The sequence below is a fragment of the Salvelinus alpinus genome, chromosome 6 (assembly GCF_045679555.1).
Source record: "Salvelinus alpinus chromosome 6, SLU_Salpinus.1, whole genome shotgun sequence".
In the NCBI taxonomy this organism is placed as follows: Eukaryota; Metazoa; Chordata; class Actinopteri; order Salmoniformes; family Salmonidae; genus Salvelinus; species Salvelinus alpinus.
Window position 1 is genome coordinate 32,819,902 of NC_092091.1, and position 14,263 is coordinate 32,834,164.

Genomic DNA, 14,263 nt, shown 5'->3' on the forward strand with positions numbered 1-14,263 from the left:
ATATATTTATGTTAGCTCACCACCATATCCCAAAAAACACAGCCATTTTTTCACAGGAAAGATAGCTTTCACAAAACCCACAAATAGAGATAAAATTAATCACTAACCTTTGAACAACTTCATCAGATGACAGTCATATGACATCATGTTATACAATACATTTATGTTTTGTTTGATTATGTGCATATTTATAGCCACAAATCGTGGTTTTACATTGGCGCCATGTTCAGAAATGGCTCCAAAATAGCCAGAATAATTACAGAGAGCAACGTGAAATACAGAAATACTCATCATAAAACTTTGATGAAAAATACATGTTGTACATATAATTAAAGATAAAATCTTGTGAATCCAGCCAACATGTCCGATTTTTTAAATGTTTTACAGCGAAAACACAACATATATTTATGTTAGCTCACCACCATATCCCAAAAAACACAGCCATTTTTTCACAGGAAAGATAGCTTTCACAAAACCCACAAATAGAGATAAAATTAATCACTAACCTTTGAACAACTTCATCAGATGACAGTCATATGACATCATGTTATACAATACATTTATGTTTTGTTCGATTATGTGCATATTTATAGCCAGAAATCTTGGTTTTACATTGGCGCCATGTTCAGAAATGGCTCCAAAATAGCGAAAGTAATTACAGATAACAACGTGAAATACAGAAATACTCATCATAAACTTTGATGAAAGATACATGTTTAACATATAATTAAAGATACACTGGTTCTTAATGCAACTGCTGTGTTAGATTTAAAAAATAACTTTAGTAAAAAGCACAGCATGCAATAATCTGAGACAGTGCTCAGCCATTCTCCGCCATGTTGGAGTCAACAGAAATACGAAATTACAACATAAATATTCCCTTACCTTTGATGATCTTTCATCAGAATGCAGTGCCAGGAATCCTAGTTCCACAATAAATCGTTGTTTTGTTTTATAATGTCCATTACTTCTGTCGAATTAGCAACTTTGGCTAGCATGTGTAGTTCACGTGTCCAAACACTTGCGCAATTGAATGAAAACGTTGAACGAAAACTTCAAAAAGTGGTATTACAAGTCGAATAAACTGGTCAAACTCAGTTGAGAATCAATCTTCAGGATGTTTTTCTCATATATATCCAATAACGTCCCAAACGGAGCATTTCTTCAGTTCTATCTAACGCAGTGCAGACAAAGACATCACATGCCCTCTGTGCGTGGCCAAGAACTGGCAATCTGCCTGACCTGTCACTCCAAAGGCTCTCATCCGGTCCCACATGAAGCTATATGCTTCATTCCACGTTCTACTGCCTGTTGACATCTAGTGGAAGGCGTATGAAGTGCATACAGATCCATAAATATAAGGCAATTGAATAGGCGATGCCTTTCACAGCGACCCATTTCAGAATTTTCACTTCCTGTTTGGAAGTTTGCCTGCCATATGAGTTCTGTTTTACTCACAGATATAATTCAAACAGTTTTAGAAACTTCAGAGTGTTTTCTATCCAATAGTAATAATAATATGCATATCATATCATCTAGGACAGAGTACGAGGCCGTTTAATTTGGGCACAAATTCATCCAAAAGTGAAAATGTCGCCCCCTATACCTAAGAAGTTAAGCACTTTAAACAATGCATAAACATACCGTTTTGCAGTATGAAGGACTTGTCATTAATCAAAAGTTCAATATCACCAAAAACATAAATGATGTGTAACTATTTGTAATTTGAAAGTGTTTCAAATGCAAGGGAAGCAAATGCCATCTCAATTCAAGAACGACCCTATTGGATTATCATAAAATGCGGTTTTGTGGAGTAGAGGAAATGACGTCAATTCTCTTCAAATAATTCTTTGATTTTCTACATGAAAAAGTAAACTCGAAGTTACCAAAGGTACTGACAAGTGATATAATAATATCTGGGCATGATCCATGTCTTTGTTCTTCGCCTGTCCCTGCCCCCATGTCCCCTCACACCCCCATGTCCCCTCACACCCCCATGTCCCCTCACACCCCCTTGTCTCTTGGAATTAGCCTCAGAAACAGAGCAATCTCAGTTTTCTTTACCCCTTTGAAATTCATCAAGCGGAGAAACGCATAACAAGCACTTTTTCATGATCCTCTGAATCTGAACTCGTTGATTCTGAGTCTGTGTCTTAATAATGTCTCGTTAAGGAATCAGTGAGTTAATATTGTCTGCTCAAATCTGATCTGGAGGGTGAACAAAACCAATACAAAGTGCGACAGGCGTGGACACACAGACACACAAAACGAAAGGACGCACACACATGTATTTTTATCTAGGCCATCTTATTTAACTCTATCCAACACAAACATTAAATTATGTTATCTATTTATCAATCAGATATTGGGCCTTGTGGTGTAAATACAGCCACCAGAGACAATCCTACTATCTCTAGAACTGCAAAAACAGTTACAAATTGACATACAGCCCCCCCTCCCCCCTCTCCTCTTCTTCTATCTCTCCCTCACTATCTCCCGTCATCTATGTTTCCGGGGGGAAAGCTTAGTGGTTAAACCAACAGGGCCTCCCATGAGTCTGAGGGACAAAGAGAGGTGCAGAGGAACTTACCTCATTCGTCATGCCAAATACAGAAGCAGGATCTTAATTGGATCACTATTTTGTTGCGAAGAATTGTCCTGCACAGCAGGAAATGCAAACTTGTAGTGTAATCATCAACATAACTCAGACATCACAACTCACATACAGTATGATACCGCATACAGACACCTCAATAGCTGACTCTGTTTCAGCCCATAACCAACCTACATGTATCTTTCTCTCCTTTGTAAAATCCATTGTTCTGAGCACTTTCATCTGAACAGTAATACTTCAGCAGTGCTTTAATAGAGTGATGCTATATCAATTTTCTCAATCCCCTCAGCTGATTCAAAACATTGTGCTACCATTCAGATGCTCCGATTCCTCCCCTCCAGGTAGTCTACCGCAGCAATGGTTGGATACAGTGATTTATCATCAATAAGTCAGCCAACTATCCTGAAATAACCTCATATTTATGAATTTATGAAGAGATTGAAATGGTAACTGACTCAATACTCCCAACAACCCATATAACATTTTCCCATTTTTAACCGGAAAATGTAGGGCTATATCTGCGTGTTTATCAATGTCAGCTGGCTAACTTTCAGAAGTGATGCTGCTACACCCCTCTAAAATGATGATAGCAAAGTTTTTCTTTAGAGCCACTTAGGATTTTTCTATTGAGTCACTGAAAATGGAGCAGTCTGAGCAGCTATCCACACAAGTTACTGTAATAATCACACTCGGTTTGGCATATGCAGTTTTAAGTGTAATATGTATGGTAGGTATTTCACGGCTCTTTGTGTCGTGTGGTTGAGCAGAGGGCCAGGCTTCGCCCTAGGGCAATAATTAGCCACACGAGCGGGTTGCTCTTCCTGCCACAGAGCCAGTGATGCACCCCAACCCCTCAGCACAGCGCTGACCCCACAGCCACCCCAGTTTGTTTACCCTAATATGATAAAACAGCTCCTGTCCTGGGTCAAAGGGTCAAAAGGATAGTAGAGAAAACAGAGAATGGAGGAGAGGGAGTAAAATAGCAATTTGGCCTGTTTTTGAGCAGGGCAGGGCACTGACTGAGACAGATGGTGTGAGGTTTTGGTCTGGAGGGACCCTCTAACTCCCCCTGATCCCACAGATACATGTCCTAATCCTGACTAACTCTGTTACAAGAAGCAGGCTTACACGGAACGGGGCCCCTCCCTTGCAGGATCTGCCTCCTTCACTCTCTATCTCACTTCCCATGCACGCAGTATAACCTGCCTTAACCCTATTCTTCTGCTTCTTTGAGACATGAAAATTACTGTTTATTATGTCTCTGTATATATTTTTCTCAGTCCATCCCTCTCCTACTATATCCTGAGTCCACAACAATATTGAGGACAATAGTGCACTGTAAAACAATGCACACGAAACACAGGTGAATGTCAGGTACACAGTCAGATAATGTTCTACTACAAATAATGAATGGTTTACCCTATAGTTTTTACAATTTGTTCTCCTCTTCCAGTTCTTTATTTTGTGAATTATTCACTGATGCAACAGTTGTTTATAGTCCATCTCCCTCCCTCCCCTGTGTGTCTGTGTCTAATCTCAGTATTATTGTAAAATAGATCTAATCCACCACTTCAACTGTTAAGCCCCACTGTATCTTTCCCATTTAAGTCTCCCTCCTCCACCCCCCCCCCCCCTTTTTTTCTCACAGACAGTATTATGGGTAGATTCCAATTAGGATTAATTGATTTCACCCAACTTCTTAGACGTGAGAGTTACCAATGCTTAAAAAGGTTCCGCACAGTACTGGTACCATGACTGAGCTGTCTGGCATCAGTTTGAACAGTATGTGTTGTTTGTCTGTCTGTCTGTGTGTTTACTTGTTTACTTCATGAGTGAGGTCTCGTTGTGAGTGGGATTATCATGCTAGTCAATGGATTAGAGAGCTGATTCTGCTTCTGTAACTGGCATCAGATTAACAGATACCCACGCTTTATTAAAGCGTCTTTAATGTAGACATAAGCTGTCAGCAGCCCCCCCTCCAATGACTATTGCTTCACCCCCCTACCTGAAGTGTCAATACTTCAGTCCAATATTAATCACGATCATGTTATATGTTTTGACATGTTTTTCTATTAGATGTGTAGGCTCCTAATTTCATTTCTCTTGATTCTAAAACTTCCCAACAATTAATTTCTAAATATCCGTACCTGGTCTTTGGACCGTAGTGACATACTGTGTGTAGTCATCACAGATGAGTTACTGTATGCTGCAACTCACCTTTTCCATTTTTTTGCCATGGCAACCACTCTTCATTTTAATTCGCATACTTGCAGATTACAGCAATTCCTGTACCACAAATGACCATTTGTTCCACCTGAATAGATGAATGACCCTAGCCGACCATCTCCTCCCAGGAGAATTGTATGTGCCAGTTAGAGAATGGCTCTGGATAGCTTAATAAGTACAACATTTCAGCAGTATACAGAAGGCTACAGGGCTGGATCTGAACAAACACACAAACATAGGCATTAAAAAGACTAATCTGAATAGACAAAAATACAGACACATAAAGAAAAGACACAGGGGGAGACAGACAGACAGAGAGAAAGAGAGAGAGAGAGAGACAGCGAGTAGACAGATACAGAGACAGAGGTAAAGAGGGATAAGAAGGAAGAGAGGGATGAAGGGATTAAGGTGGTCGATACTAAGTGGCTCTCCCAAACTGAGAGATGGCACTAAATCTGTTAATTCTCTCCCCTCCCTAGTCCTCCTCCATCCTCCCTTCCTCCTCTATCTTTCCTCCCTTCCCTTCATCGCTCCCTTCCATTAACCCTCCCTCACTAGTTTTTGGGATTACACTGGAACATATTCATGCAACCCTGTGAAGCCTTTCAGAACTCAAAATACACTACATGACCAAAAGTATTCTCGTCGAACATCTCATTCCAAAATCATGGGCATTAATATGGAGTTGGTCCCCCCTTTGCTGCTATAACAGCCTCCACTCTTCTGGGAAGGCTTTCCACTAGATGTTGGAACATTGCTGTGGGAACTTGCTTCCATTTAGCCACAAGAGCATTAGTGAGGTCGGGCACTGATGTTGGGAGGTTAGGTCTGACTCGCAGTCGGCGTTCCAATTCATCCCAAAGGTATTCGATGGGGTTGAGGTCAGGGCTCTGTGCAGGCCAGTCAAGTTTTTCCACACCGATCTCGACAAACCATTTCTATATGGACCTCACTGTAACGCTCGTCGTAATGTGGAAGAGAGGAGGACCAAAGCGCAGCGTGGTAAGTGTTCATGTCTTTAATATAAATCCAAAACTGAACACAGGAACAAAAACAATAAACGATGATCAAACGAAACAGTACCGTGTGGCGACAAACACTGACACGGAAGACAAACACCCACAAACCAAAAGACAAAACAGGCTACCTAAATATGGTTCCCAATCAGAGACAACGATATGGTTCTCTCTGATTGAGAACCATATCAGGCCAAACACAGAAACAGACAAACTAGACATACAACATAGAATTCCCACTCAGATCACACCCTGACCAAACAAAACATATAAACATACAAAGCAAACTATGGTCAGGGCGTGACACTCACTTTGTGCACGGGGGCATTGTCATGCTGAAACAGGAAAGGTTCTTCCCCAAACTGTTGCCACAAAGTTGGAAGCACAAAATTGTCTAGAATGTCATTGTATAGTGTTAAGATTTTAAGATGTAGTGTTAAGATTTCCCTTTACTGGAACTAAGGGGCCTAGCCCAAAGCATGAAAAACAGTCCCAGACCATTATTCCTCCTTTACGAAACGTTACAGTTGGCACTATGCAGCGTTCTCCTAGCATCTGCCAAACCCAGATTCGTCCGTTGGACTGCCAGATGGTGAAGCGTGATTCATCACTACAGAGAACGCGTTTCCGCTGCTCCAGAGTCCAATGGCAGTGAGCTTTACACCACTCCAGCCGATGCTTGGCATTGCACATGGTGATCTTAGGCTTGTGTGTTGCTGCTCGGCCATGGAAATCCATTTCATGAATCTACCGTCAAACAGTTATTGTGCTGACGTTGCTTCCAGAGGCAGTTTGGAACTCGGTAGTGAGTGTTGCAACTGAGGACAGACGATTTTTATGCGCTACGCGCTTCAGCACTCAACTGTCCTGTTCTGTGATCTTGTGTGGCCTACCACATCGCGGCTGAGTAGTTGTTCTGCCTAGAAGTTTCCATTTCACAACAATAGCACTTACAGTTGACCTGGGCAGCTCTAGCAGGGCAGAAATTTTACGAACTGACGTGTTGGAAAGATGGCATACTATGACGGTGCCACATTGAAAGTCACTGAGCTCTTTAGTAAGGCCATTCTACTGCCAATGTTTGTCTATGGAGATTGCATTGCTGTGTGCTCGGTTTTATACACCTGTCAGCAACGGGTGTGGCTGAAATAGCCTAATCCACTAATTTGAAAGGGTGTCCACATACTTTTGTATATATAGTGCATTTGGTATAATACGCACATTATGGTCTTGTAATGCTAGGGAGATAGATTCCTTCTGTACAGCCATATTTCAATCACTTTATAATAACTTTAAGTCATACACATAATACTGTACAACAAACTCAACACACAGTTCTGAAAAACCGATTGAGAAAAAACAGAGAAAGTAATCCTAAATGCGTGGCACTACATTTGGGGCTGGATGTAATACTGTATATACACAGGGTGACAGGAACTCAATAGTAATTGCAGAGAATTGTGATAGCGGTATTTAAAGTCTGATAATAATTGTGATTACCGGTAGTCTTTTCAGCCGAGGGGGCGTCAGCTCTGTGTAGAGGGAATCAACACATGTGAGACCTGTCAGACTCTGACACAGCGGGGGCGAGGGACACACATCTACTGTCTACTGTAAAGTATTGACCACAACAGATCACACACATCAGTCCTTGGCTGCCATTTCTCTTTAATCTGGGTCTATAGGGACCTATTACGAAAAGGTACAAAATGTAGTTTACTATGAGCCATGCAATGGTGCACCAGTGGGCATGAGGAGGTGACACATTTTTCCAATTTCAGGTGGAGTATCTAACAATTCCGCTCATAGTAATCTTGATTGCTTCAGCACTTTACTGGCAGTGTAAAGGCGCAGCGCAGTCAAAAAGTGTTTTTTCTATTTTTATTATTATTTCCACAATATGAGGTCAAAATAACACTCTGAAATTGTGAACATTATGATAATGCCCTTTTAGTGGAATTTTAGCCTGTTCAGTTGGGATGGACTTTTTGGTCCACAGCATGACATCACAATCGGATGTGGTTATTCTGACCAATGACCAGTCCTCTTTTATTTGCATATGTATCCTCCTACTTTGAAGAGGTAAGAAGGGTAGGCTCTAGAGCAGGAGTGTCAAACATACAGGTCCAATCCGACACATGGGTGGTTTGAGTAAATAAAAAAATAAAAAGCATACACAATATATAGAAATATTATTTGTGCAGTTTTGTCACAACACAATGCCACAGATGTCTCAAGTTTTGACAGAGCGTGCAATTGGCATGCTGATGGGCAGGAATTTCCACCAGAGCTGTTGCCAAAATATTGAATGTACATTTCTCTACCATAAACCGCCTCCAATGTCGTTTTAGAGAATTTGGCAGAACGTCCAACCAGCCTCACAACAGCAAACCACGTGAAACCACGCCAGCTCAGGACCTCCACATCTGGCTTCTTCACCTGCGGGATCGTCTGAGACCAGCCACCAGGACAGCTGATGAAACGGTGGTTTTGCACAACCAAAGAATTGTCAGAAACCATCTCAGGGAAGCTCATCTGCGTGCTCGTCATCATTGACTTGACTGCAGTTCGGCGTCATAACCGGCTCGATGGCCACTGGTACACTGGAGAAGTGTGCTCTTCATGGATGAATCCCGGTTCCAACTGTACCGGGCAGATAGCAGATAGCCTGTGTGGTGTCATGTGGGCAAGCGGTTTTCTGATGTCAACGTGAACAAAGTGCCCCATGGTTGTGGTGTGGTTATGGTATGGGCAGGCATAAGCTATGGACAACGAACACAATTGCATTTTATCGATGGCAATTTGAATGCACAGAGATACTGTGACGAGATCCTGAGGTCCATTGTCGTGCCATTTATCCGCTGCCAGCACCTCATGTTTCAGCATGATAATGTGGCGGCCCATAACACAAGGATCTGTACACAATTCCTGGAAGCTGAAAATGTCTCAGTTCTTCCATGGCCTGCATACTCACCAGACATGTCACCCATTGAGCATGTTTGGGATGCTGTGGATCAACGTGTACAACAGCGTGTTCCAGTTCCCACCAATATCCAGCAACTTTGCACAGCCATTGAAGAGGAGTGGGACAACATTCCACAGGCCACAATCAACAGCCTGATCAAATCTATGCGAAGGAGATGTGTCACACTGCATGAGGAAAACGGTGGTCACACTAGATACTGACAGATTTTCTGATCCATGCCCATTCTGCTCTGGTGGATTGAGCCACACTGTGGTTAATACACCACTTTGGTTAATGCACCACCTTCCCCTCCCCACTCAGACCACTCCCAGACAGTCCTAGTGACATTTTTGCTTGAGAAATAGTTTTTTTGCCCCCCCAAAAAATGTTGTTTCTTTTTGACCACTCTCATGGAAAAGTATTACAGTAAGGTACTTAATTGTTGCCCAGAAATGATTTGATATTCAAATACAGGATTTAAAAAACATTTTTATTAAAAAAAAATTGGTGGGAGGACACCCCAACGAAATTGGTTCCCTCCGACTATTACAGCATCCTGACTCAACATGGTCAAGTTACTGTTGATACACAACCTGTCCCGTTAACCTGCCTTATCCTGGCTGTATTTAGTGTTGAACTTGAAAAATGTTGGTATACGTTGTTACCCCAGTAATTTAATATTTTTTGGGGGTAAATGTAGCGTAATACAAAACATCCTTTCATATTGAGAGATGGTCGAACAGTAAGCCCAGACAGTCAAATTAAGACAACATATCCAAGAGAGGATATTAAAGTAAGTGTTTTTCTTTCTAATCCCGATGATTAACTGCCAAGTGCATGAAAGCCAATGATAAAAGAGATCAATATAAGATCCTGTGTCTTTTGTCTGCCGGGCCTCCTCCCACCCACTCCACCATCCACCCCATGAAGACAGTCCACAGGAGTGTGGAAATGCATTTCAAACAACTACAATCACACATAAATATCTACGGCTTATAACAGTTATCGACAAAATAATGCATTGAATCATCAGACACAGATTCAACAATATGAGAAGTTACAGGTGTAGGATCTTAATTTGACCACAGAAAAATAATCCTGCAGCAACAGCATTTGAATGTTTTAGTATCGGTGGTTAGGCTATTAGCTGGCCAAAAGTAGGCTACATGAAAAGTGCAAAACTGTTAATATCACCATTGATTAGTGTGGGTTTTAAGTATGAATTTATATAAATCACGAAGCTCATCTGCATTTCCTGCAGTGGAGGAAAATTCTCAGCAACAAGAGTGATCAATTTAGGATTCTACATCTGTAGGCACAATGGTAGAAGCGTATTTTCAAGTTTTAATTACAGAGTTTGTAGAAGCAGCTTTTCATCACATTTCCATATGAATAGCTCATTAGTACTAAGCACACCAGCGAGCCAAAGCCCATATTTGACTCATTCCACCATCTTTAGAAATAGGGCCATGACATGGTTGCTAATGACAACCAGCAAGACTGCTTCTCAGCAGCTCACGTGTTTGGTGTTCTAGATTATGAGTCTTTCTGTTGCTGAGAGGTCCGCCTTTCATTTGTTGGGGTTGGTCGCCACCTGCTGTTAGGGATAATTACAGGAGGCCTAATGTAGCTGCCACCCTGCTGGTTAAAGTATTATAACCCAGAGTGGTTATTCTGTGGTTAAACAGCATAGTGAACACAGTTTGGAAGGTAAAATCATTTATCTCCATTTATTGTCCTATTATGAACCAAACCATAAAAAGGATGACATTCTCAGTGTGTATTCCAGTACAGCATTTTTATTCATTCATAGGGTATACTATTCATTTTTCTATCAAATATATTACCTTTCAGTCCATGAAAGCAGAACTAGATATAAATATTTCATTTAATAATAAGCAACAACTCATTTTCAAGTTTCAACCATGGCAATCAACGTTCACAGCAGTCAAATTGCATTGCAGGTTTAGAAATAACATTCTAATAGACACATTCCTTTCTTTAGTCGAGCTTAGCCACATAGCTTAGTTTACATAAACAATAATAATACAAAATAAAGTGTAACTCTCAATAATGATAATAAAAATGCTCCAATGTTTGGCCCCTTAGCATTGTAGCATGACAGTGTTTAGCCATTTTTTAAGTGCAGACAACAATTCAGTAGATTTTCAAAAGTAGCAAACACCATTCGAATAGCTGCAAAACAGTTGAGCAGGTTTCCATTGAGATGACAGGAAAGCAGACAGTGAGGGCAAGGGACAGACAGAGACCGACTAGGAATAGCATGTGTGTGTTCCAATAATACAGCAGTAGGTAAGTTATGCTTAGCGATGTCCGTATCATTTTTCACTCTAAGAAATGTATCTTCCCCTCCCCCTCTCTCTCTGTATTCGTGTGTCCCCTCTCTCTAGAGTCTTGTTTCTCCCTCGCATATTTCTCTTCTTCCACATCGGACAAAATGCCGCCCAGTTGTCATGACAACCCTCTGGCTGGTTGGTCTGAAGCAGCTTAATTCCATCAACATTACAACAGCTCGCTATTAACAGACGCTGAGTTGACGCTGTCTGGAAGAGCACAGAACGAGAGACATTCCTGATTACTGACTCATCTAATTAAAAACAATTTGATCAGATAATTAACAACAGTGAAGTCATGTTTGAGTTCGATTCCGACCTAAGGGGTGATTGAAAACGTTGCTTTGTTTAGTCTGAGACACACACACACACACACACACACACACACACACACACACACACACACACACACACACACACACACACACACACACACACACACACACACACACACACGTACAAGGTAACAGTCAGACAGTGTGTGATCATGAGGCACATATTAACTAGAGGTCGACCGATTATAATTTTTCAACGCCGATACCGATACCGATTTTTGGAGGACCAAAAGAAGCAGATACCGATTAATCGGACGATTTTTAAAATGTATTTGTAATAATGACAATTACAACAATACTGAATGAACACTTATTTTAACTTAATATAATACATCAATAAAACCAATTTAGCCTCAAATAAATAATGAAACATGTTAAATTTGGTTTAAATAATGCAAAAACAAAGTGTTGAAGAAGAAAGTAAAAGTGCAATATGTGCCATGTAAAAAAGCTAACGTTTAAGTTCCTTGCTCAGAACATGAGAACATATAAAAGCTGGTGGTTCCTTTTAACATGAGTCTTCAATATTCCCAGGTAAGAAGTTTTAGGTTGTAGTTATTATAGGAATTATAGGACTATTTCTCTCTATACCATTTGTAATTCACATACCTTTGACTATTGGATGTTCTTATAGGCACTTTACTATTGCCAGTGTAACAGTATAGCTTCCGTCCCTCTCCTCGCCCCTACCTGGGCTCGAACCAGGAACAAATCGACAACAGCCACCCTCAAAGCATCGTTACCCATCGCTCCACAAAAGCCGCGGCCCTTGCAGAGCAAGGGGAACAACTACTCCAAGTCTCAGAACGAGTGACGTCACCGATTGAAACGCTATTAGCGTGCACCCCGCTAACTAGCTAGCAATTTCACATCGGTTACACCAGCCTAATCTCAGGAGTTGATAGGCTTGAAGTTATAAACAGCTCAATGCTTGAAGCATTGCGAAGAGCTGCTGGCAAACGCACAAAAGTGCTGTTTGAATGAATGCTTACGAGCCTGCTGCTGCCTACCATCGCTCAGTCAGACTGCTCTATCAAATATCAAATCATAGACTTAATTATTATTAAATACGAGCCTTTGGTCATTAATATGGTCGAATCCGGAAACTATCATTTCGAAAACAAAACGTTTATTATTTCAGTGAAATACGGAACCGTTCCGTATTTTATCTAACGCGTGGCATCCCTAAGTCTAAATATTGCTGTTACATTGTACAACCTTCAATGTTATGTCATAATTATGTACAATTCTGGCAAATTAATTACGGTCTTTGTTAGGAATAAATGGACTTCACACAGTTCGCAACGAGCCAGGTGGCCCAAACTGCTGCATATACCCTGACAGCTTGCACGGAACGCAAGAGAAGTGACACAATTTCCCTAATTATAAGAATTATAAGAAAAGGTTTAAAAATATATACTTGTGTATTGATTTTAAAGAAAGGCATTGATGTTTATGGTTAGGTGCAACGACAGTGCTAAATCATCACCCGTTTGGCGAAGTAGGCTGTGATTCGATGAGAAATGAACAGGCACCGCACCGATTAATCGGTCGACCTCTAATATTAACACACACAAACACACACCCATGGATCGCAAGAGAAGTGACACAATTTCCCTAATTATAAGAATTATAAGAAAAGGTTTAAAAATATATACTTGTGTATTGATTTTAAAGAAAGGCATTGATGTTTATGGTTAGGTGCAACGACAGTGCTAAATCATCACCCGTTTGGCGAAGTAGGCTGTGATTCGATGAGAAATGAACAGGCACCGCACCGATTAATCGGTCGACCTCTAATATTAACACACACAAACACACACCCATGGATCAAGCATACTGACAAGCATACTGACTAACTATTGGACGGACGGACGGACAGACAGACAGACAGACAGACAGACAGACAGACGGACGGACAGACGGACAGACGGACAGACGGACAGACGGACAGACAGACAGACAGACAGACAGACAGACAGACAGACAGACAGACAGACAGACAGACAGACAGACAGACAGACAGACAGACAGACAGACAGACAGACAGACAGACAGACAGACAGACAGACAGACAGACAGACAGACAGACAGACAGACAGACAGGTGTACCTGTGTCACAAGACATAGCCTTTCTGTTCCTCTGGGGTTTCACTGGGGCCTGAGGTCTCACTGCTTCCTCACCTGCACACCATATACCACCGTCAATCATACACTGTCATACTCTGTCATACACTGTAACGACAAAATTATATTGATTTAATTTGTTAATACCTTGACTGAAAGCCCTGTCAGCCAATCCCAGCACTGGCTTGTTGAATGCAGATGGTGCAAGATATGGGATAGGCCTTTCATTGGCATACTCATTTGGAGAAGACACATAGGATGTCTTTGGCTGAAAATAAATGTGGCACAAAATTAATAAAATTATCAATTAATATCTAAACATAACCACACATACACTCAGTGGCCAGTTTATTAGGTACACCCATCTAGTCTCGGGTCAGACCCCCCGTTGCCTCCAGAACAGCCTGAATTCTTTGGCGCATGGAAACATTTCTCAATTGGTATCAAAGGACCTAACGTGTGCTAGGAAAACATTCCCCAAACCATTACACCACCAGCACCAGCCTGTATCGTTGACACCAGACAGGATGGGGCCATGGACTCATGCTGCTTACTCCAAAACCTGACGCTTCCCTTAGCATGGCGCAACAGGAACCGGGATTTGACGGAGCAGTCAATGTTTTTCC

General features: G+C 41.3%; 1 protein-coding gene across 5 annotated transcripts in view; it reads right to left on the minus strand.

Annotated features, from left to right (window-relative positions):
- Nucleotides 1-10,602: 10,602 nt before the first annotated feature.
- The window catches only part of LOC139578587 (capping protein, Arp2/3 and myosin-I linker protein 3-like), a 62,932-nt gene continuing 59,271 nt past the window's right edge, over nucleotides 10,603-14,263 (minus strand). For 3 of the 5 annotated variants that reach the window (XM_071406408.1, XM_071406404.1, XM_071406405.1), the window contains 3 exons: nucleotides 13,785-13,905; nucleotides 13,623-13,694; nucleotides 10,603-11,385 (listed from right to left, as the gene is read on the minus strand). In XM_071406408.1, the coding sequence (XP_071262509.1) occupies nucleotides 11,345-11,385; nucleotides 13,623-13,694; nucleotides 13,785-13,905 (234 nt within the window). In that variant the 3' untranslated portion in view covers nucleotides 10,603-11,344. Of the gene's footprint in view, nucleotides 11,386-13,622; nucleotides 13,746-13,784; nucleotides 13,906-14,263 lie in introns of those variants that run through there. The other 2 variants (XM_071406406.1, XM_071406407.1) reach the window with 2 other exon arrangements.